Source organism: Mustela putorius, unplaced genomic scaffold (genome assembly GCF_011764305.1).
Source record: "Mustela putorius furo isolate JIRA1106 unplaced genomic scaffold, ASM1176430v1.1 tig00003942_pilon_pilon_pilon, whole genome shotgun sequence".
In the NCBI taxonomy this organism is placed as follows: Eukaryota; Metazoa; Chordata; class Mammalia; order Carnivora; family Mustelidae; genus Mustela; species Mustela putorius.
In genome coordinates this window covers 8,495,357-8,516,591 of record NW_025422087.1, presented here as the reverse complement: position 1 = coordinate 8,516,591, position 21,235 = coordinate 8,495,357, and the positions used below count along the sequence as shown (strand labels likewise).

The 21,235-nt window shown below is 35.8% G+C and overlaps 1 protein-coding gene across 3 annotated transcripts; it reads right to left on the bottom strand.

Moving 5' to 3' along the window:
* Positions 1-2,288: 2,288 nt before the first annotated feature.
* Positions 2,289-20,806, bottom strand: RFC3 (replication factor C subunit 3). 3 transcript variants are annotated; one of them, XM_004770796.3, is made up of 9 exons: positions 20,616-20,806; positions 17,911-18,048; positions 14,818-14,885; positions 12,836-12,933; positions 9,367-9,548; positions 8,102-8,238; positions 7,896-7,994; positions 4,053-4,122; positions 2,289-2,585 (listed from the first exon to the last, which is right to left on the bottom strand). In XM_004770796.3, exons 1-9 carry the CDS (start codon positions 20,700-20,702, stop codon positions 2,394-2,396), a joined length of 1,071 nt encoding a protein of 356 aa, XP_004770853.1. In that variant the 5' UTR covers positions 20,703-20,806; the 3' UTR covers positions 2,289-2,393. The 3 variants fall into 3 exon arrangements, with proteins under 3 accessions (XP_004770853.1, XP_044925551.1, XP_044925552.1); XM_045069616.1 differs by having other exon boundaries at positions 2,395-2,599; XM_045069617.1 differs by lacking the exons at positions 2,289-2,585; positions 4,053-4,122 and adding an exon at positions 5,703-6,100.
* Between the last annotated feature and the right edge of the window lie 429 nt (positions 20,807-21,235).

Below are 21,235 nucleotides of genomic sequence, written 5' to 3'. Positions count from 1 at the left end.
ATAAACAGTACAAAAAATCAATGAAACCAATTTTATAGGACCAACTACAACTCTCATATTTTGTTGGTAGGAATGTAAAATGGTACAAACTCATTGGGAAGCCTGTTTGGCAACTTCTTAAAAGTTAAACTTACACCTATCTTAAGTACAGTCATTCTACTCCTACATATTTACTCAAGACAATGAAAACAGTAAGTCCATAAGAAGACTTACACAACAATATTCAGAGGAAGTCTGTTGATAACAACCAAAACCTGGACACCCAAAGGTCCATCAGTAAGTAAATAGGCTTAAAACATATACAAACATTACTCATTACTGGCCAATAAAAATTGAAATTAGTGTAACATTAAGTTTCAACAATATAGAGGAATCTCATTTTTATTTCTGAGACAGTGAAGCCTGACAAAAAGACGATACAGTATTTGACTCTACATACAGGCAGAACTAACCTATAATGACAGCGAATAGATCAGTGGTCACTTAGGCCAGGGTAGGGGTGGACTGCCTGTAAAGGAATGTGTAAGAAACTTTTTAAGGTGATGAAATCTATATCCTGATTAGGATTGTGGCTACTCTGAATGTTTGTCAAAAATCATAGACTTTAAATGGGTATGTTTTATTATATAAATTATACTTCATTTCTCTAAACCTCAGCTTCTTTATTTTTATAGAACAAAGATAACATCTACCTCCTAGAAATGTAAGGTTATAATACTACATAAATTTCCAGTGCAATGCCTAGCATATGTGGGCATTGCATTCTCCATTAATTCTCCCCCTAAACACTTCCTTTATAAGGAGCCCTCAAGTTTGCCAAGCAATTATGGCAGCCACTGTTAGAAAGTTGTTCTTTACCTCCAACTGTCGCTCTTTAATCTACGCCCACTGATCCTAAGTATACATTCTCTAGAGCAGTGGCTCTCAAACTTAAACTTACATCAGAATTCCCTAAAGAGGTGGTACAACACAAAGATTGCTGAGGCCCATTCCCATAGTTGCTGATTCAGTAGATGTGGAATGAAAATTGAGAATTTGTGTTTCTTAGTTCCCAGGTGATGCTGGTGCTGGTCCAGAGATTCTACTCTGAGAAGCACTGCTTTAGAGACAGGCAAATTAAAAGACCACTCATACTTCCAAGTGCATTATTCTAAACATTAAAAGAAAGTCACTGTATTTTTACTTTTCTTTTAAAACATTCTTAGCTCTCCCACATCTCACTTTCCCAGTTCTTTTGTTACAATGTCCGTATATCCTTCCTGGCATATAAGCCCCTCAATGACTGTGACTGCCAACTGGGGCCTAACTTGTACAACCAGCAACAGAAAGGCAATCATCACCTCTCTTGACCTAGTTTCCCACAAGCCTAAAATTGTATTAGGCTTTTCTGTATGTGTGCAGCTGTATCTGTCAATTAAACACTTCTTGATTTTTTTATCACTCACTACTAAAAGAACAGGTCTCCCTGTTACCCTTACAGAGGTAATTTAGCTTATATAAATTCAAAATCTTTTATTTCACCTTGTTGGTTTAGCTTATTTTAGAGTCATGCTTCTGTTGCCCCAAATTAAAGAAAACTGTTCAGAGCCTGATGTACAAATATGTCAAATAAACTCTTTGTCCCATGAACCAAATTTCTAATGAAAAAAAATGTTCCAAAGAATAGATCAATGACAGAAAAATACACTTGCTCAGAGTAATTTCTATACTAATATACCTTTGCTGTGAACCACAAGACACATGTTCTTCAGGAACCTCAAGCATTTATTGAAAACATGCATACTTCTTAGTACCCAACCTAATAGCAAATCTGAATCACTGAAATAAAAGATTTCTGTAGTTTCAACAGAAATGGCTCCAACAATATTCTTCATATTCATTCTATTATATTTCAAAAATCAACCCTTATATTTCCTGCAGAAATACAGGTCTTGATTGAGGGAAAATATGATTACAGGTAATGACCTGCCAAGCAAAGAGTTACGTGCCTGTGGCCAAAAATGGTCCCTTGGAGGATAGAAAATAATCTCTGCTTTTGCATGTGGTAAATTTCCTCCAACAGATGAAGGAATGAATGGCAAATGAGAGGCCCACCACTGCATACTTGGACAGCAAATTTTCAAAGTACATTAAAATGATGTTTCTGGACTCTAAAGGTTCAAGTTGTATCCTTTCAATATATTTCTTTAGTATAAAGGAGCAATTATTTAACTTGAGTATAATGTTAATTCACAGGGAGATTATTACCAAAAACAAAAAAAAAAAAAAAAAACACAAATAAGACATGATTAAGTAAAGTAAGTTTATTTTACCTGCAGCTCTTCCAATATAAACTGAATGTAAATGCTGATACTGAGAAATATTAGGAAGAATTAAGGATAGATGTCAAGATGTCAAAACATCATGCCTTCCAATCCATCCTCCATGAACTTCTTATAAAGTGCCATAAATTTGGCCACAAATGCTTCCAAGTGATAAATGGCTTTGCTACCCAGCTGTAGACGATGTTCATAGTAAGCAGCCATCTGGGCCACTTCCCCTTTCAGTTGTCCATCACAATTATGTAAAAGTTCTGAGAGAAGACCCTGAAAAAAGATAACTAGTAATTAAAAAGTAACCATTAAAAAAAATAAAGGTGAATAAGTTTTCCAAAATCTTTAATTCTTTTATATGGCAGTCTTAATCCAAAAACAAAAAATTGTATACCCTTTCTATAAAGTAGAAATGTGGCAGTTCTCAATCATATTCCAAATGCCAAACTGAGGGTGCAGAGATATAAATACAAAGATGCTTACTGCAGCATTACTAGATGTAATAATAATCTGTAGAAACCTCCAGTCCCACCAACAGGGTCATATTCAAAAACCTATGCTATAATGACATTCCATTCATCCACTAGGATAAAACAAACCCATACTGTCATGAAATATCGTCCATGCTATACTGTCGAATAAAAAACAGTGCAGAACACAATGAAGTTTTTGTGCAACTACACACACACATAGCCATACATATGGTCTCATTTCTGTGACTAGAATACAGGTCTGTTGAAAGTGCTTACCCTTATGGAAACGGAAGGGTGGGCCTTCATTTTCTCTTTTAAATTTAGTAAATTTGAATTGTTTCATGTAGGTATTGCCACGTAATTTTAATAAATACAAACAAAAACCCTGCATTCTCTAACATCCAAGTCAATCAACACAGCTGGCTAGGTAGCTAAAAGACCAAACCTAAGGCTGTGCTTCACAATATCCTACATAGACCAGACTCTGCCAACTTCTTTAATGTCATTCCCCATGTGCACTAAACATCGTCACCTGAAATACTGCTCTTAAAAAACATGGTTTTAACTGTGAGGTTCGACTTACAAAAGGATTTTTTTCAGTAAGTGCAATACTATAAATGTATTTTCCTTACGATTTCCTTAGTAAGTTTTCTTTTCTCTAGCATACTTTATTGTAATACAGTATATAATATATACATATAATGTGTTAATCAAATGTTTATGTTATCATAAGGCCTCTGGTGAACAGTAGACTATTAGCAGTTAAATTTGGGTGTAGTTAAAAATTCTATGCGGATTTCAACTATGCTGGGGATCAGGGCATTAATCCCCCCAGAAGGTTGAAGGGTCACCTGTACTTGTTCCCATTTATTTACATGGTTCTCTTCTTTTAATCCTCCAAATCTCAGTTTAAACATGTCTTTCTCATAGAAGCTGTTGCTGACTTTCCACAGCCCAACTTCCATTACTATCATTTCACCTTGTTACTTCCTTTTAGCACTTAAAAAATTCTGAAATTCTTTTGCTTCTTGTTTCCCATTTCACACCACTAAAATACAAATTGTCTAAAAGCAGGCCCTCCCTAGTCTTCTTTAACACTCCATTAATGGTGTCTGACATAAGAAGAGGCTCAATAAATATCTGTTGAATTAATGAGCTGGATAGAAAGAGATGACAATGTGTCTCAGTACTGCAAAAGTCCTGTGATCACATTCCCCAAATCCAAATTTTATGATTATAAATGGTTGAAGATCTGAAATCAGATTACCTTCATTATTATTTCAGGAGGAATACAATGAGTTAGAAGCTCATAAAGTCTTCCACGAACTTCAAGGAGCCTATATAAAACAAATTAATTAATATTTTATAATGAAAATAAAACATAATTTTTTCAAGTACCTACTCACTGTTTTACTTTATGAGTTAAACAAACAACCCAATACAAATTAGCATACACATTTAAGCTTTTCCTAATTTCAGTTCATTTTTCTAAAAATGTTCAGAATTCTTTAAAAGTCAGACATTTATATTCAGACATCTAGAAAATGGTCATGAAAAGATAAATCACTAATTATACAAGTAAGAAAAGAGAATATAAGCGTGATATGTAATATATGTTACTATCTCAACTGCTAAGTTAAAAAGCAGTGTGGCAGGGAAACAAAACTGTCCTGTCACAGGGCAGTGCAAGAGGTCACAGGTTAAGTACCGAATCAGGTTGCCTAAGTGAATATGAACATTCCAACCTCTGAGATCTTAATTCTAGGCCCTTCTTATAGTAGTTTCAGGAGAGAAAAGGGTAAAGAGGGAAATATACATATGACATTTTAAAACAGGAAGAAAAAAGTGACAAGTAAAATTGTAAATATACATAAAACAATTATCTTTATCCCCCTATATATACTTAGTACCCTAAAGGGAAAAAACTGTTTTGAATCTTTACTAAAATAATACCACAGATGTTCCATATTTCAGATCAGAGAAGTGATTCATCTAAGACTTCTTAAAAGTGGAGGCTCAAATCCTTTTCCAGGGACTCTAAGAGTAGGAAGCTGTGCCACAATAAAAGTAAATAAAGTGAAAAAGAAACTAGCATCTTCTGAGCCCCTGCTATGTGCAAGACACTGTACCAATTTAATTTAGTCCTCACACTAGCTCTGAGTGGGGGCATTATCTCCATTTTTTTTTTTTTTGATGAAAAAACTAAGGCTCAGATAGTTTAAGTAACCTCACAAAGATGACTATAGCAGAACCATAATTTTAGAACAGATCTGCCTTATTCCCAAATCCATACCCTTCCAATGTCTGTCAAAGCATTTACTAAACCCATTCCTCTGTAAGAGGCTCACCACAGTATGCTAGTTAGACCTCACAACACCACTCTTTTACTGAACTTAAGTTCAGAGAGGTTAAGCATCCATTAAAACTCATGTAGTTGAGGTAGAATTTTAATTTCAAGTCTGACTCCAAAGCCGTTGATCGTTCTTGGCCATGGTAGTAGATCTCAAAAAAAAAAAAAAAAAAAAAAAAAAAGCAGCTCTAATTATTAAAAAGAAACAGACACAAATGATAGATGGTATGAAATTATTTTAATAATTATGCATATAGTTTTATTTCTGAAGAGTTAAATCAGGATATATTTCCCTCTACAAATGTGTTATAACTATGCTGTGCTCATCTCATGTTATGCTACATGCATCTCAGCTTAGTCTTTCATTTCTAGTATGACTTAACTTCTTAAAAATGGATGTACTCTACATTTTCTTTGTATCATTGTTTCTTGGGGATCGCAAGTGATTAAGAGTGCAAATTCTTCTGTCAGAGAAACATGGTATTATACAACTCTGATTCTTGACCGAGGATCTGTGAATAAGCAACCATCTCCCAAAACAGCAGTTTTCTTACCTACAAAATAATGATATAATACTTTTCTTCATAGGATTGCTCTGTAACTTAAATGATACCACAATGTGTAAGAACCAACATACTAATTGCTTGCTAAATATTAGTGGCTATCTAAATTAGAAAATTATGACTCTTCTAAAACAGATCAGACAAGAATCAAGACTAAGGGGTCAAAAATAATAAAGTAATTTGGTAATGTGTAAGCCAACAATCAGAATGACACCAGCCCTCCCAATATTTCTGGTCAACCTGGATGCTTTCTGGAACTGAAATTTCTTTTTATGTAACACAATGGAATCAGTTCCCACAACCCGTTAGTTTACACAAGAAATAATAGCACCTCTTCTTAAACAAATTTATTTGAGAGCCTCCCAAACTTGCATGGAAAATTGGAAGAAGAGGTAGCAGCATCTAGAAGAATTAGCAAAGTGATAATCAACTAAAGTATTAAAAACACGGCTAGCAATTGTCAAATATTACATCATGTATGGAGCTCTCTTAAAATTAGGAAAGTTCTACAACTACTCCACCAAGTTTTCTTCTTTAAAATCAAAAAACAAGAAAGTCACCTTCAATGTGAAAATATTTTACAAAAGTAAAAGGCTCCTAAAACAGGCTTTGTTTAAATTTTATCTCTTTAAAGCTGAGATTACGTCATAGCTTATCAACATTTTACAAAATGGAATGCACACTTTTTTCTAAAGTTAAGGTTTCTTTTCTGAAGAGATTACTTACAATGTTTGGCACTTCTTAAAAACTATTAAATTCTTCAATTAAAATAATTGAATTATAGGCATTATAGGCATTCTAGCAAACCCCAATGAAATACTAAGTATCCATTATGTGTGACTATCCACCTCCACTCATCTACATAAGGAGCCAAAGAGTTCATGTTATAATCCTTCTGCAGCATATTAGAATTAGAATTCATCGGCTATATCACCCAAGAGGAGAAACATGGTATATTTTTCTCACAATTATTTTCATATGAATGAAAAAGCTTAAACTTGCGTGGCTGAACTCAGTCCAGTCTGTTTCCTAAAGCAATCAACTACCTTCTCTTAATTCCAAAGACGGTTTTCAGTTCTGATATTAAGTAAGAGTAGGAGACTGCACAACAAGGGACCTTAAAAATCTCCAGGCTTCCCAAAGATAGTGGGCCTTAGAACGGTCACTCTTGATTTGGAGAAGAGCAGACTGCCCTTCTCAATCAAAGCTATCATAAACCAAACAACAGCTGAAGTATTTTCAGTATGGCCCACTAAAGTAAATGTAAAACTGTTCAGCAAGTGTGACACAAAAAAACACTTCCTAAATACTGGTGGTATATACATAGTATTATTCTTAACAGAGCTTATCACCATACATGAGCACAGTTTTCCAGTTCTCAAACCATTATCACGCAATCTTGCTCTTCACAACCAATGCCCAAGTATTCCTAGCAGGGTAATAACAACAGTATTTTCATTACACAAGTGAAAAAGTTCAAACTCTAAGATGAAGTTACCTGAAGAATCTTAGCTAAAAATCAGTAAAAGTCTGATTCATAAGCTGTTGTCTTTTTGGCATGTGATCCATCAATTACCAAGTTATATATACTATTCTTTTCAATATCAGAAAACTAAGCGCATTATGTTACATACTAATATTAAGTCATCTGAGATTCTGAAAGGAAAACTAAAACTTCCAAGATTTCTTTCATGTATAAATTCCATATATACCTGTCAATAGCTTAATAAAAGCCATGATACTACATACCAGCTATTCTGAACCACTAAACATTTAAAATTAAATCATATTTTTTCTTTGAAAGTTTAGTATTCAGATACAAGATTTACAGTAATTCTAAATGGCATATTGGTAGTATAAACCAGCTAATCCAAAACTCACATCGTCTGGAGTATTTCCATGATGAAACTTTTGTGTTTTTTTTTTAAGATTTTATTTATTTATTTGACAGATTTATTTATTTATTTATTTAAGATTTTATTTATTTATTTATTTTATTTATTTATTTCACAAGTAGGCAGACAGGCACGTAGAGAAAGGAAGGAAGCAGGCCCCCCACCGAACAGAGAGCCCAACACAGGGCTCGATCCCAGGACCCCGAGATCATGACCCAAGCCAAAGGCAGAGGCTCAACCCACTGAGACACCCAGGCACCCGCCATGATGAAACTTTTACGGTCATCTTTGATACTATTTACCTTTGTGGAGTCTGCTGACTGACAATAGCATTGGCAGTCTCCCTGAGATACACCTCCCAATCTGTTTCAGGGATTTCTTGATCTGCACTAAAAGGATATCTAAAAAAAAATTAAATTAAATTAAATTTAAAAATTACACAATAAAAGTAAATGGACTGTGCTTCTGTCCCAAAGTGTTTCCTCTGGTAATTGCCCCTTTCACTTACTGTTGCACTCTGCAGGCTTCACACATAAGTAGGGCTTTACGGAGATTCCTGCAGGACTTCTCTGCAAGTCTATGAGCCAGTTGTGAAGGAAGATTCAAACCTTCCTTCTTGCACACAGTAGATAATACATGACAAATCTACAAACAAAACATTATTAAGAAAATTGGACAATCTGTCAAACAGCACATGGACAGAATTCTGTTGATAACATCTTCATAAACCTCTTTATTTATTTATTTAGTCACTCCCTATCCTAACTCACACGTTCCTTTAAGCAGAAAGCCAGGGGTCTGATCTAGCTATCAGGAAGGGGCAGCAAAGGACTCTGCAACCAGAGAAAGACCTGGTTGAAATTCCAAGCCTGCCAGCCACCTTGGGGGAGCTGTAAGGAAGACACACAGAGCCTCAGGTCTTTTACAAGGACACCACTCACAGGGCTGCCAAGTAGAGCTGCACAGGCTGAATTCTGCATGACTCAGAGGTATTACTTGCATGCACTAAGATGACAATGGTGCCCAGAGGAGTGGTGTAGCCTGGTAGCCTTGCCTTTTTAACTTTAGTAAATTTTAAGTACATCAAGCTAATTTTAACTATATAAAAATGTTTGTAAGTGATAATGAAGGTACTTTGCCAGTTTGCACCTAACAGTGTCAGTCACCTTTTATCCCTACTTCGCATAAAATCACCCAAATTCTATTAGTAGCAGGAAAGCTGCTTATTTGTGAGAAATTTCATTTTTATTTATAAGTATTAAGAACAATAAAGGAAAAAAAACACATATTATGTTGTTTCAGACTAATTTTGGTCCCCTATCTAGGAACAAGGTATTCTCACATTAATCTCCTTGCAAAATCTATATCCTCCAACCTCAAGTCTTTTCCAAAGCCAATTAAATCAGCTTGAAGTAGAAGACACTAAGCAACTAGTCCTTGCCTAGTTTAGTAAAATTCATAATACCGACTTGTTTAAAGTAAAAAAAAAAAAAAAAAAAAGACTTAAAGAGAAGAACTTCCTAAATACTGATGGCATATATACAGTATTATTCTCAATAGAGCTTACCATCATACTCTCTATATAATGATATCTGGCATTTACTACTATATATATATTGGTTTATATATCTACTAACAATTAGCATCCAGGTCACAGATGTTCTTGAATTACTAATACACTTCACTAAGTTTTTATAAAACAAACATGACAGGGATATACATATAGTACTCAAAGAATCCAAAATAATTTCTGAAAAGTTTCACTTGACTTACATCTTCGATGCTGGGAGCAGGCACACGAACCGCCAGGCACCTACTGCGAATAGGTGGTATCACTTTAGACGTAGAATTGCAACACAAGATCAATCTGCAAGTGGACATATACTTTTCCATGGTCCTACGCAAGGCATGCTGAGCGTCTTTGGTGAGTTTGTCAACCTCTGTCAATAATACCACTAGTCGAGGAAAAACAAAACAAACTTTAACTTGAGTATCTCTTTATCTTTCTCTTCATTATTTAGAGTGAAATCCTAAATAGTAAGTTTGATATACTACTCTTTCCTTGGGTAAGGACATATAAAAGTCTCAGGTATGGTGGGAATAATTTATTCTATTTTTATTTAAAAAATTCCAATTGGGGTACCAGGGTGGCTCAGTGTTAAGCGTCTGCCTTCGACTCAAGTTCTGATCCCAGGATCCTGGGATTGAGCCCCACATCAGGCTCCCTGTTCGGTGGGAAGCCTGCTTTCTCCCTCTCCCAATCCCCCTGCTTATGTTCCCTCTCTTGCTGTGTCTCTCTGTCAAATAAATAAAATCTTAAAAAAAAAATCCTTTTAATCCAATAAAACAAACCTAAGAAACACTAGGCTAAATGAAGTTAAAGATGTTACTTTTTTGTAGAATTCACTGCAGCATTTATTATATTTATATGAACTAAAAATCACCAAGACAGGGAGATACTGTGCTGCATTTCCACCATTTTGTGGAACAATTTAAATCTTATCATTCCTAGAAATGTACTTTGGAAAATACTGATGAAAGAGACATAGTAAATAAGGAATAAAGACATCTGGTCACATACACAGTAAGATTCCACCTGGCCATAATAAAGGACCAGCTTTAAGTTGTTGTAGGTAAGAACTGAGTCCAACTATTGTATTTTCCTTTTTCTTTTTTTAAAAGATTTTATTTATTTATTTGAGAGAGAGAGAGAGCATATGTACAAGCATATGTGCATATGTTCTCAGGGAGAGTGGCATAGAGAGAAGCAGACTCCCCACTGAGCAGGGGGCCCAACACAGGGCTCTATCCCAGTACCCCAGGATCCTGACCTGAGCAGAAGGCAGATGCTTAAGCAACTGAGCCATGCAGGTACTCCTGAATTTTCATCATACTCTGCTATTTCTAGATGATGGTAGTGGTAGCAGTATACATCTGACTCCCGCCCATAAAAACAGAGATTCCAAGACCAAAGACTCATCAGTAACATTTATATCAAAACAAAGTGACAGGTTTTACCTAAAAATCCTGAATATGAGCAAGTGAGAACAAGGAACTATGTGTGGGAGGGTGCAGTAGGGATGTACTAGGTTTTTACAGCCTAGGGTACAGAACCCCAAATCACCCACAAGAGCACACTGTGAAATAAACAGCACCTATGGGGTTCAATTTATGGGTCAGAGCAAAGGAATTTGGATGCAACAAGGTTTGACAGAGCAGTAAACTGAAAATAATAAAATGAAGCTCCCTTCCAATTTCTCCTTCAAAATGAGGAGAAATTCTGGAGATAAAAATCCAAATGGAACAGAACAGGGAAAAGAGAAATAAAGAGACTGATCCCAAAATCTACCAAAGGTAGCACTACAAACCAAATGATATAAAAATAAGTCCTTGGTAGGCAGAAAATAGCAGCATATTTAAAAAATTAACACATCATGACCAAGTGAGATTTACTCTAGAAATACAAAGCAGTTTCACTAGAAGACCCAATATAATCTACAATACCAATACAGCTAAGAAGAAAAATCTTAAAACCTCATTCAAGGATGCAGAAGCAAGCATTTGAAAAAATTTAACACACATTTATGTTAGAAACCCTCAAAATATGACCTGATGCTTACTTTCTTATGATCAAATAGATACAACTCGGGCCAAAATCCAGCAACTAAATGACTAAATGGGGAAACTCTAAGGCTCTCCTTCCAGAGTCATGACAAGGACATCCACTATCTTTAGTACTAGTGAACACTGTATTGGAGGTGCCGGCACACATAATTAGGTTAGAGAAAGTGTTTAAAGCCATACAAACTGGAAACAAGGGGAAAATTCATCTCTAGTACTCACAGATTGATATAAATACACACACACACACACACACACATATCTGAAAATTCAAAAGAAACAATGGAAGAGCTATTACAAACAATAAAAGAATGTAATAACATAGTAACGTATAAAATTAAGACACAAACATCAATAGCTATCATATATGTACAAAAAACCTAGAAAGTATATACGAAGACTCCAATTATAGTGGCAAAAAAACGAACAGACAAGGGGCACCTGGGTGACTCAGGGAGTTAAGCGGCTAATTCTTGATTTCAGCTCAGATCATGATCTGAGGGTCTTGGGACTGAGCCCTGAGAACAGGCTCCACACTGAGGCTCCAAGCTCAGTGGGGAGTCTGCTTGGAGATTCTCTCCCTCTGCCCTTCCCCACACTCACCCTTTTTCTCTCTCAAATAAAAAAAGAAATCAAAAAAATACATACATGTAAAATTATTCTGAAATATAGTGAACTAAGGAGGAAAGGTAAGAAATAGGCTGATATATTCACAGACAATTCACAAAACAGTAAAAGAAGCAATGAATAAAAGAAAAAATTATCACACTAACTAAAGAAAAAATAAACACAAACTATTTTCTCCACTCAAAGTGACAAAGATTAAAAATCATTAACCACAGTGGTGATAATGTCAGGAAATAATGGGCACTCCCAAATACTTCTGGTGGTAGGGTAAGTCTATCTTTCAGATGAAGAATTTAAATGCTGGCATTTTTATCATCACAAAATCTTCTATGAGAATGTACACATATACATGCATATGAATAATACGGGAAGGTAATGACAAAAATGTCAATGATAATAATCTCTGGACAATAAATTATAATTATAAAATTATACTCTCCTAAATATTTGATAATTGAACATATAACTTTGATCCTAGGAACAGTTATTTTTAAATGTTATTTCTTGGGGCGCCTGGGTGGCTCAGTGGGTTAAAGCCTCTGCCTTAGGCTCAGGTCATGATCCCAGGGTCCTGGGATGGAGGCCCGCATGGGCTCTCTGCTCAGCGGGGAGCCTGCTTCCTCCTCTCTCTCTGCCTACCTCTCTGCCTACTTGTAATCTCTGTCTGTCAAATAAAATAAATAAAATCTTAATAAATAAATAAATAAATAAATAAATAAATGTTATTTCTTGCTTTAAGTATTTTTTTCATTATTAATCTAGTTCTAAAATAACAAATTCAATTCTATTAGGCTATACACTTTCATGAGCAGAGATCATGCCTCTCTTATTCACTTTTATATCCAAAAATAACAAAGCATAATGTTTGCCATAGAACAGAAGGTAAATAATGTATTTCTAAATACATGGAATTTATGTTTCCCACTACATTTTCTCTTACACTCACTGTGTACAATTTCTTGTCTGCCTTAAAAGAAATCTGTTTATCACATACCTTTAAAATCTCTTTGAGAGTTTGTTTCAAGTTGCTGTGATTGTGCCACTGTTTTCAACATCTCCTGAATTACTACCCGGTCACTATTTCCAGCATCACTATAGAAAACAAAAATAATTGTAAATATAGACGTAACTATTTGAAAATATTATGCTCTTATTCTTAATCTGTTATTGTAAGAAAAACATTGAAGAGAGTTTATTTAAATTTTAATCAAAACTACTCATACATGGGCGCCTGAGTGGCTCAGTGGGTTAAGCCTCTGCCTTCGGCTCAGGTCATGATCTCAGGGTCCTGGGATCCAGCCCCGAGTCAGGCTCTCTGCTCAGCAGGAAGCCTGCTTCCCTTCTTCTCTCTCTGCCTCTCTGCCTACTTGTGAAATGAATAAATAAAATCTTTATTTTATTGTCAAATGAATAAATAAAATCTTAAAAAAAAAAATAAAATACAACATATTCTAATATTCAATTAGTATTTGGTAAGTGACACTGAAAACACTAAACATGTTCTTTTATCAAGTTTACTGTAACTTAAAAAAAGCAATAACTAATCCTTAAGTTTCTTAATTACCTGCAGTGACTCAAATGTAAAAATAACTCTGAAAAGGAATATTAATCTCCATTCCTCTTCATCCCCCCAATAATAAAATACAAACCTAGACAAGTCTGTTCCCAACACTAGCATGGAGCTGATTTAGGGTCTTAGCAAGAGGATGGGATAAGCAAATGGAATTTAAGATAGTCAGAACTCTGTAAGCTACTGACGAATTATAAGCATTATCTGTCATTTATACTCACATTATTGCTTTGGCACTTAAGTCACGCAACTGACAAACCAACATAAGTCACCTAGTTAATTTAGGCTGTCGATTTCAAACCCCTGAAAAACAATCCGCTCCATCTCTAATTGACTGCTCTCCCTACGGAGGAACTCACAATGAGAAACAGAGCAAAACAATCAGCTTTAGTTTACTTTCCCAAACAGCCATCAAATCTTTCTCAATTCACTATTAGATCACTACACCTGGAATGTCTCTTTCATGATTACTCCTTAGTCAAGAATCCAAAACATTTCTCTTCTGTCTACGGAATTAATACTTTCTCCTAATTTTCAGATAAGACCCTTTCCAACCAAATCTTAGTTCTCTTAATTTTCTTGGACATACATAAGGAAAATAATAACACCTATCTGTTAGGGTTGTTTTAATGACTAAATACAATAATCCATGTAAAGCTTCTCACACAGTGCCTGCTACTGAATACACATTAACTTATAACTATATTCTTCCTGATCCATTCAGTTTTGAAATGGATGTTCATCCTCATATCTGTTTCATTGCCCAAAAACATTGCCTTTGCCTGAAGATGTCCTTGATTCTGTACTCCTTAAAGAGCATTATCAGGCACCGGACAACCCTGAAGCTTTACCCAACTTTGTTCCCAACACATTCACTTCTCCAGTATTAAGCAGTACTTTATGAGCTTTCAATGTACCTTCCAACAGGATCCTAATCTTAATTACTCATGATAGATAGTATAGACATTGGTTGTTAGACTATTATAACACACTCTAGTCAAGAAAATGAAACAAAGGAGTGGCAAAAAATAAATATAATCCAAATTCACATTCTGAAATATTTACTCACATTACAAACTTTTTAGACATACTTTACTTTGCTCATCAGTTCTGAATTAGTCAATATAACAAAAATTTAGTGACTATGAAATGTACTCTTATAGAACAGAGTATATTTAATTATTAAAATTTAATAGAACTTAACTCTGTAGAGCAAGAAAATTTAATTATTAAAATTATTTAACTCAGGAATCAAAGACAAAGGGAGAAGCAGAAAGCTTCTAGGCTCCCTATTTCACACTGAGCAGCATAACCTCTGTGTATATACTGTGCTTCCATATATGATTGTATTTCAAGAATGGATTCTACTCTAAAAAAAAAGCTTAATTTCTATATAGTAGCTTTACCTGGGATTAACTTCAAGGTGATAATTGCTCGCAATAGTGCTAATTTCAATTTTCTTTTTAGATGGAGTCTGCAGACAAAGAAAATAGATGTTTTTAATGTTTATTTACTGGCCATTTCTCCTCTTTTCTGTATTTCATTGTTTTTTAAAAATAAACAATTTATGTTTTATTTTAAAAAAACTTTAGATAACCACCACTGATATTTTAACTTCATTCTTTTCTCCATGTGCAAAGAAACACATTTCTAAATAAACTGGATCACATCACACATCCTGTTCTATGATTATTTTTTTCCCTCTACCTCCAGATATCTACAAACCATTCCGTTATGAGCAGATCATCACTGTCAACAGTCTGCATATGTCTGTTCAGACTTTACCATAACACACATATGTATATTTATATATAAATACTTTTTATATTTTATACATTTTTATATATTTCTATAGTGTCAGTGTTTTCTTGTAAAAAAGAGTTATAAAAAAAAAAGAAGCAATCATATATATTTGTTTTTACTTTTCTTAGTTAACACCTAGGCAATTACCCTCTGACACTGATATAGAGTAGTTGCGTATCAGCCTGTAACTTGGATGTCCCAGGGACAGTAGTCCTGATGGGTGTTTGTTTCTTGCTTTTTGACATCTCAAACAATCCCACAATTAATATCTTTCTACATATATCTAATGTACTGACTTCATTTCTATGTAACAGATTCCAAATAAAGGATTTGCTGGATTGAAGGGGATATGTTTTCTAATGTTTTATGTATATGTGTGTATGTATAACCACATTAAGAAAAATTTTAAAAAAACTAACAAATGCCAGTTTTCCATTGGCAACAAATACTCTTCCCCAACATTCCCCGCCTGCAGGTTTTATATAACATCCTCAGTTTCTGCCACTTTCCTAATAGACTCACTTGTTTCTCTTCAACTATCACAAATGTCAAACATCTTTACATACGCTTATTGGTTGCTTATATTTCTCTCTTGAGACTTTCATTCGGTTTTCTACTAGGTCATTTGTCTTTCCATTGTTAATTTGTAAAATCTTTTATCTAACATGTTCCTTTCAAATATTTTTTGACAATTTTTCATTTTTCATTCTTCTGATTTTATGTTATCTTCTGTCATACAAACTTGTAAATTTCACATATATATATAAATATATATGCACGTATTTTTTTTCTATCACGTCCATGTTTTTATTAACAGGTATTAAAAAAAAAGGCATCCTGGCCATAGGCTGTTCATTTAAGTAATTATTTCATTTTAACATTTAAGACTTTAATTCATATGAAATTCATTTTCACATTTTCACAAATTATGAATCATAGGGATTCAACTTTATTTTCTTCAGGGTAGATAACGAGTTATGCTGGCACATCTTGCTGACTCATACTTTTAACACTGATTTGAAGCAGCCACCATATTTTGGGCCTCTCTAATAAGTTCTACTGATTGAATTCTCTATTCCCAAGCCAATACAATATTGTTTTGATTACAGTAGCCTTACAATAGGATTTAAGATCTCATAATACAAGTCCCACTTCACAAATCTTTTTTGTACTTTAGCTAGCCTCAGAAATGTATTCTTCCTTATGTACTTTAAGATCATTTCCTACAACTAAAAAAACATGTTGGCTTTTAACTATAATTTACTATAATTTCATTGAAAGTTATACTGTAATGTGGATAGAAAAGATTTTAAAGTATTAAGCCTCTGAGCACTTGCTGCAACTTTCCATTTGATCAGCTCTTGTTTTTTGTCCTTTTATAAAATATTAGTTTTCTTCCCACAAATCTCACACTCTTCCTATTAAATTTGTCCCTGCGCACTTTTTAAGAATACCGTCCAGTGTGTACCACCAGCACCTCAAACTCAATGTGTCTAAATACAAGTTCATAAACAGTAGCCTAAAATCCATTTATCTTCCCAAAGATTTTATTAATAGTACTACTTATCATCCAGTCACTCAACATACTTTTTTTTTCAGTGCCTAATATGTACAAGATGCTACACCAGGGCCTGAACCGGACATGTTCCCTACATAACTTCAAAACAAACAATATCTTGTCAAAATAAAAAAAGAAAAACTGTAATCAAGGCCAAACAAAGTAAGTACTCTAAAAAATATAAACTATGGATAGTAGAAGGAAAAATTAATTCTAAAGGGACTGGGGGCATGAGAGGAGGTATTCCAACTAAATCTTAAACATTGTCTATAAGAAGAGTATAAAAATGCACTGTATGGTATGAGGCTGGAAAGCTCAGCCAAGGGCAAAGGGCAACATCACAGAAATTCTCTGAATATCCCAGAGCTTCATGCCTCCTTTTCTAAACACTCAGCTGCCCAATCTCTTATCAAGTTGCCTGATTCCGTATTCAAATTTTTTTTCAAAATCACTTCCTTTCCAAACCCACTACTGCTCTCAGAACAATGAATTCTAGAGACTTGAGTTCCAGTTCCACCTGAGGTACTGATTCACTAGATAATCCAAAAGGAATCCCACCACCTACATTTTACCCAAAATCTCCTGTTACTCATATTTTCTCTTTAACATAACTGACTCTGGGAGCGCCTGGGTGGCTCAGTGGGTTAAAGCCTCTGCTTTCGGCTCAGGTCATGATCCCAGTGTTCTGGGATCGAGCCCCTCATTGGGCTCTCTGCTCAGCAGGGAGCTTGCTTTCCTTCCTCTCTCTCTGCCTGCCTCTCTGCCTACTTGTGAACTCTGTCAAATAAATTTAAAAAAATAAAATAAATTAAATAAATTAAAAAAAACATAACTGACTCTGATCTGGTTTTAATAATTATGTCTATACATCAGTAGTTCTCAATCCTGTGTACCTGGGTTATCTGTAAAATTCTTTTTTTTTTTAAGATTTTATTTATTTATTTGGCTCCCCGCTGAGCAGAGAGCCAGATGTGGGGCTCGATTCCAAGACCCTGGGACCATGACCTGAGCCACCCAGGCACCCCTATCTGTAAAATTCTTAAACACACATGGGCAACAATGGCTGGGGCCACAGGAATATGTATGCTGAGGACTGAAAAATCCGTGTTATTTAAAGGTCTCAAAGTAAAATGCTTACTGTGATGGTCTGATGTTCAATTCTTAATTTTTCCACTCCAACACCATAAAGTTCACGTAGAATACACATAATTCTTGTCTTTTTTCCAGCCCCTGACGGTCCGTACACTAAGAGATGAGGAAAATCACCACACTGCACCTGGAAAAAAGGGAGGCATTTTCCCTGGTCAAACGACTACTCTAGATAGAATTAAACTACTTTTTAGGTATCAAATATTTTGTGTCTCCACCTCTGAGGTGGAGATATTTAAAAATATATATGTATGAGTATATATGTACTGAGACTTTTGAAAATTAACTGAAATGTTGATTAGTCCCCTGGCATTAATTTTATATAATTAAATACTAAGCATAGTACATGCAAGATAACACACCATGTTCTAGAAAGCAAAAACTTCCAAACCAAGTCTGTTAAAATCTCCTAGAGAATTTTTAAAATAAAAGATTAAATACCACACTCTATCCATGAGATTATAATTCAGTAACTCTGAGACAGATGCCTGTCTTAGTTTGGGCTTCCACAGTCCCTCTGATAAGAACGAAGTGTATCTGGTTTATTTGAGAGGTAAAGGAAAACTTTGTAGGGAAAAGGGAAGCAAAGAAAGGTCAGGAAGGCAGCCAATGAGTGTATTATCTCCTTAAATACCACTCTGGGCATCGGGTTGAATTCTGCTGGGGATACTCTTAGAGCCAGTGTGAAAAAAACACCACAGGGTTAACCCATCCAAGAGGTGGGGAAGCTGGAGCATGATATTCTACTTCTCATCAGTCTTTTGATGAAGCTTGCTTGGGAAAGTGGTTGGGATTAAGGGAGGGCAATTAATTCCCAGGCATTTCAAGTCTGCTTAGGGATGTCAGCAAAAATTTTTTAAAAAGCCTTCAGGACACACAGATCCAGGAAGCTGGAAGTTGGTCTGTGTGCACTCACAAGTTAAGAGCAATAAGATGGAGTAGGGCATTGACAGTACTGCAACGGACTACAAGACCGTGTGCATTTAAACAGCTTCCCAGGTGACTTTGATGATCAGTCAGGCCTGAGAATGAGTGCTATGAAGGGTATAAAAATGATGAAAATACAAACCATAACTTCAAGGGCATAAAATCTTGTGGAGCAAAAGCTTCTATGTAAGCATTATAGAAAAAATAAAATAAGTACCTTAACAGAAGGGACTATTGCAATAAATTTTAATACTCTGTAAACTGATCTATCTCTCTAGCACTGAAAAGTTTCAAGGAAAGGAACTATTCTTCCCAAACAGTGTATGGAAAATAGCAGGTGCTTCACAAGTACTGTTGCCTCTGCTTTTTAAACTCAATCTAGCCAAAATAAAGACTTCAGTTTCAGTAAGTTGCAGATTCAACAGTATAATGGTGAACATTTTTTAAAGGCAAATCTATTACACACAAGACCACTATATTAAATTTTTCTCCAAAATATTTACTCCAAATTCTGTACAACAAAAAGATGGTCATAGACTAGAAAATGTATCCTATGACTAAGAAAATCAAAATGAAAGCTACTTGAGAAAACACAATTTGTCTAAATATGAAGTATATAGCTGTAATAGATTTTAAATTAGTATAGAATACCATTTAAAAAAAAAAAAAGCCCCTCAATCTCACATTATCATTTTTCTAATGACTTTCATATAAGGATGGATGTTTTTTTTTAATTATTATTATTTCTCATTTGTGAAAAATAGTTAACTCTAAAAGAAGGTGGGTATTGAAGAAACAGATCTGAGCAAAACACTTCCATTAGCATACGGTACTATTAGATTCTTAAAAGGACGAGATAAATAGCTTCCACAGCTACCAGATTTTTCTCAAGACCGTTCTTCCTTCTACATTTCCTGAAAGATTCAGTAGAATACACATAATTCTTGTCTTTTTTCCAGCCCCTGATGGTCCATACACTAAGAGATGAGGAAAATCACCACACTGCACCTGGAAAAAAGGGAGGCATTTTCCCTGTTTCGGAAAACATTGCTATTAGACACTTATACCAACTACAACAAGAAAATACACATCAGGTTGGAGAAAAGACCAAAAAAATGTTCCATAAGGAATTAAACGCAAGGACGACCTAATACAACCTATTTTCGAATTAGAAATTACCTCCGAAATTAGTAAATACCTTCCTTTTTGTAAATAAGGGCAATGACACCAAGACATTGTAAGTAAACCTGTTAAAAAGTAAAGTCAGATGATGTCCCTTCTCTACCCAAAACCTTCCAATGGTTCCCTATCTCACCCTACGAGGATTTACAGGATCTGCACCGCCCGGGTCCCGCTGCACACCCCGCCCGATTTCCTACTGCGCTCCCCGCTCCCCCAACCCCGGCCTATTATTATCCAGCTACAGTGGCGTTCTTGAGGTTCCCAGAACCGGCCGGGCACACTCCTGCCTCAAGGAGTTTGCACTTGCTGTTCTTCACCCGCTCCACTATTCCCTCCGATTTCTCTATTGGAGGTTTTCTCACTTAAGGTCTGTCAGACCTTAGTTCTCAGAGGACAGTTCTCAGGGGGGCCTTCCATGTTTACAAGCACTGCCCCCGCCCTCCACACTCTCTCCCCCGTCCCTGTTTCATTTTTCACAGCACCTTCCGAAGACGGTGGACGATGCACCTCTCCCTAGGGGAGCGAAACTCCCGAGCTGGGGCCTACCTTCTCCCCGCTCTCCCCGCCCCCCTCCCGCAGACCTACCAGGTTGCGCAGCTGGGCCGCCAGCTCCTTGTGATAGTCCAGCCGTCCCAAGGAGCAGGGCCGGTATTTGTCCACCCAGAGGCTCATGACAGCTGGAACTCCCGGGGTCAGACGCTTGAAAGTCCCGCGCGCGGGCGGTCTCTCGGTCCGGAAGCGGAGATGTGTTCGTTCTCCCGCGAATTCCAAATCTCGTGACGTCACTACCGGTCCTGTCGCATACGCGACTTAAGGTCTACTACGGAAGCTGGATGGGGACAATATTAGCCGCAGTGTTGGCACCCCCCCCCCCAATCATTGATGTTCATTGTTTATGTAATCATTTTTGTTGCTCTCACTTTCAATGATAGCCCAGGGAGTACTACACAAAATTGGAAATTTGGCTCTGATATTCCCGACTTCAAATGCAAGTACCTCAAAGAAGCCACGTTCCTTGATTAATTTCTTTCGTTAATTCGCTCATTCACTCATTCGTTCTGCAGAAACCTGCAAAATATCTACTGTGCTGAGCGCAGCGCTGTCCTTGGCACTAGAATATATACGACTTGGGGCATTTCTCACTGGACAGGCTCTCAATAAAGCTTTTTAAATAAACTACTAAAAATAAAATCTAATCTTCACTA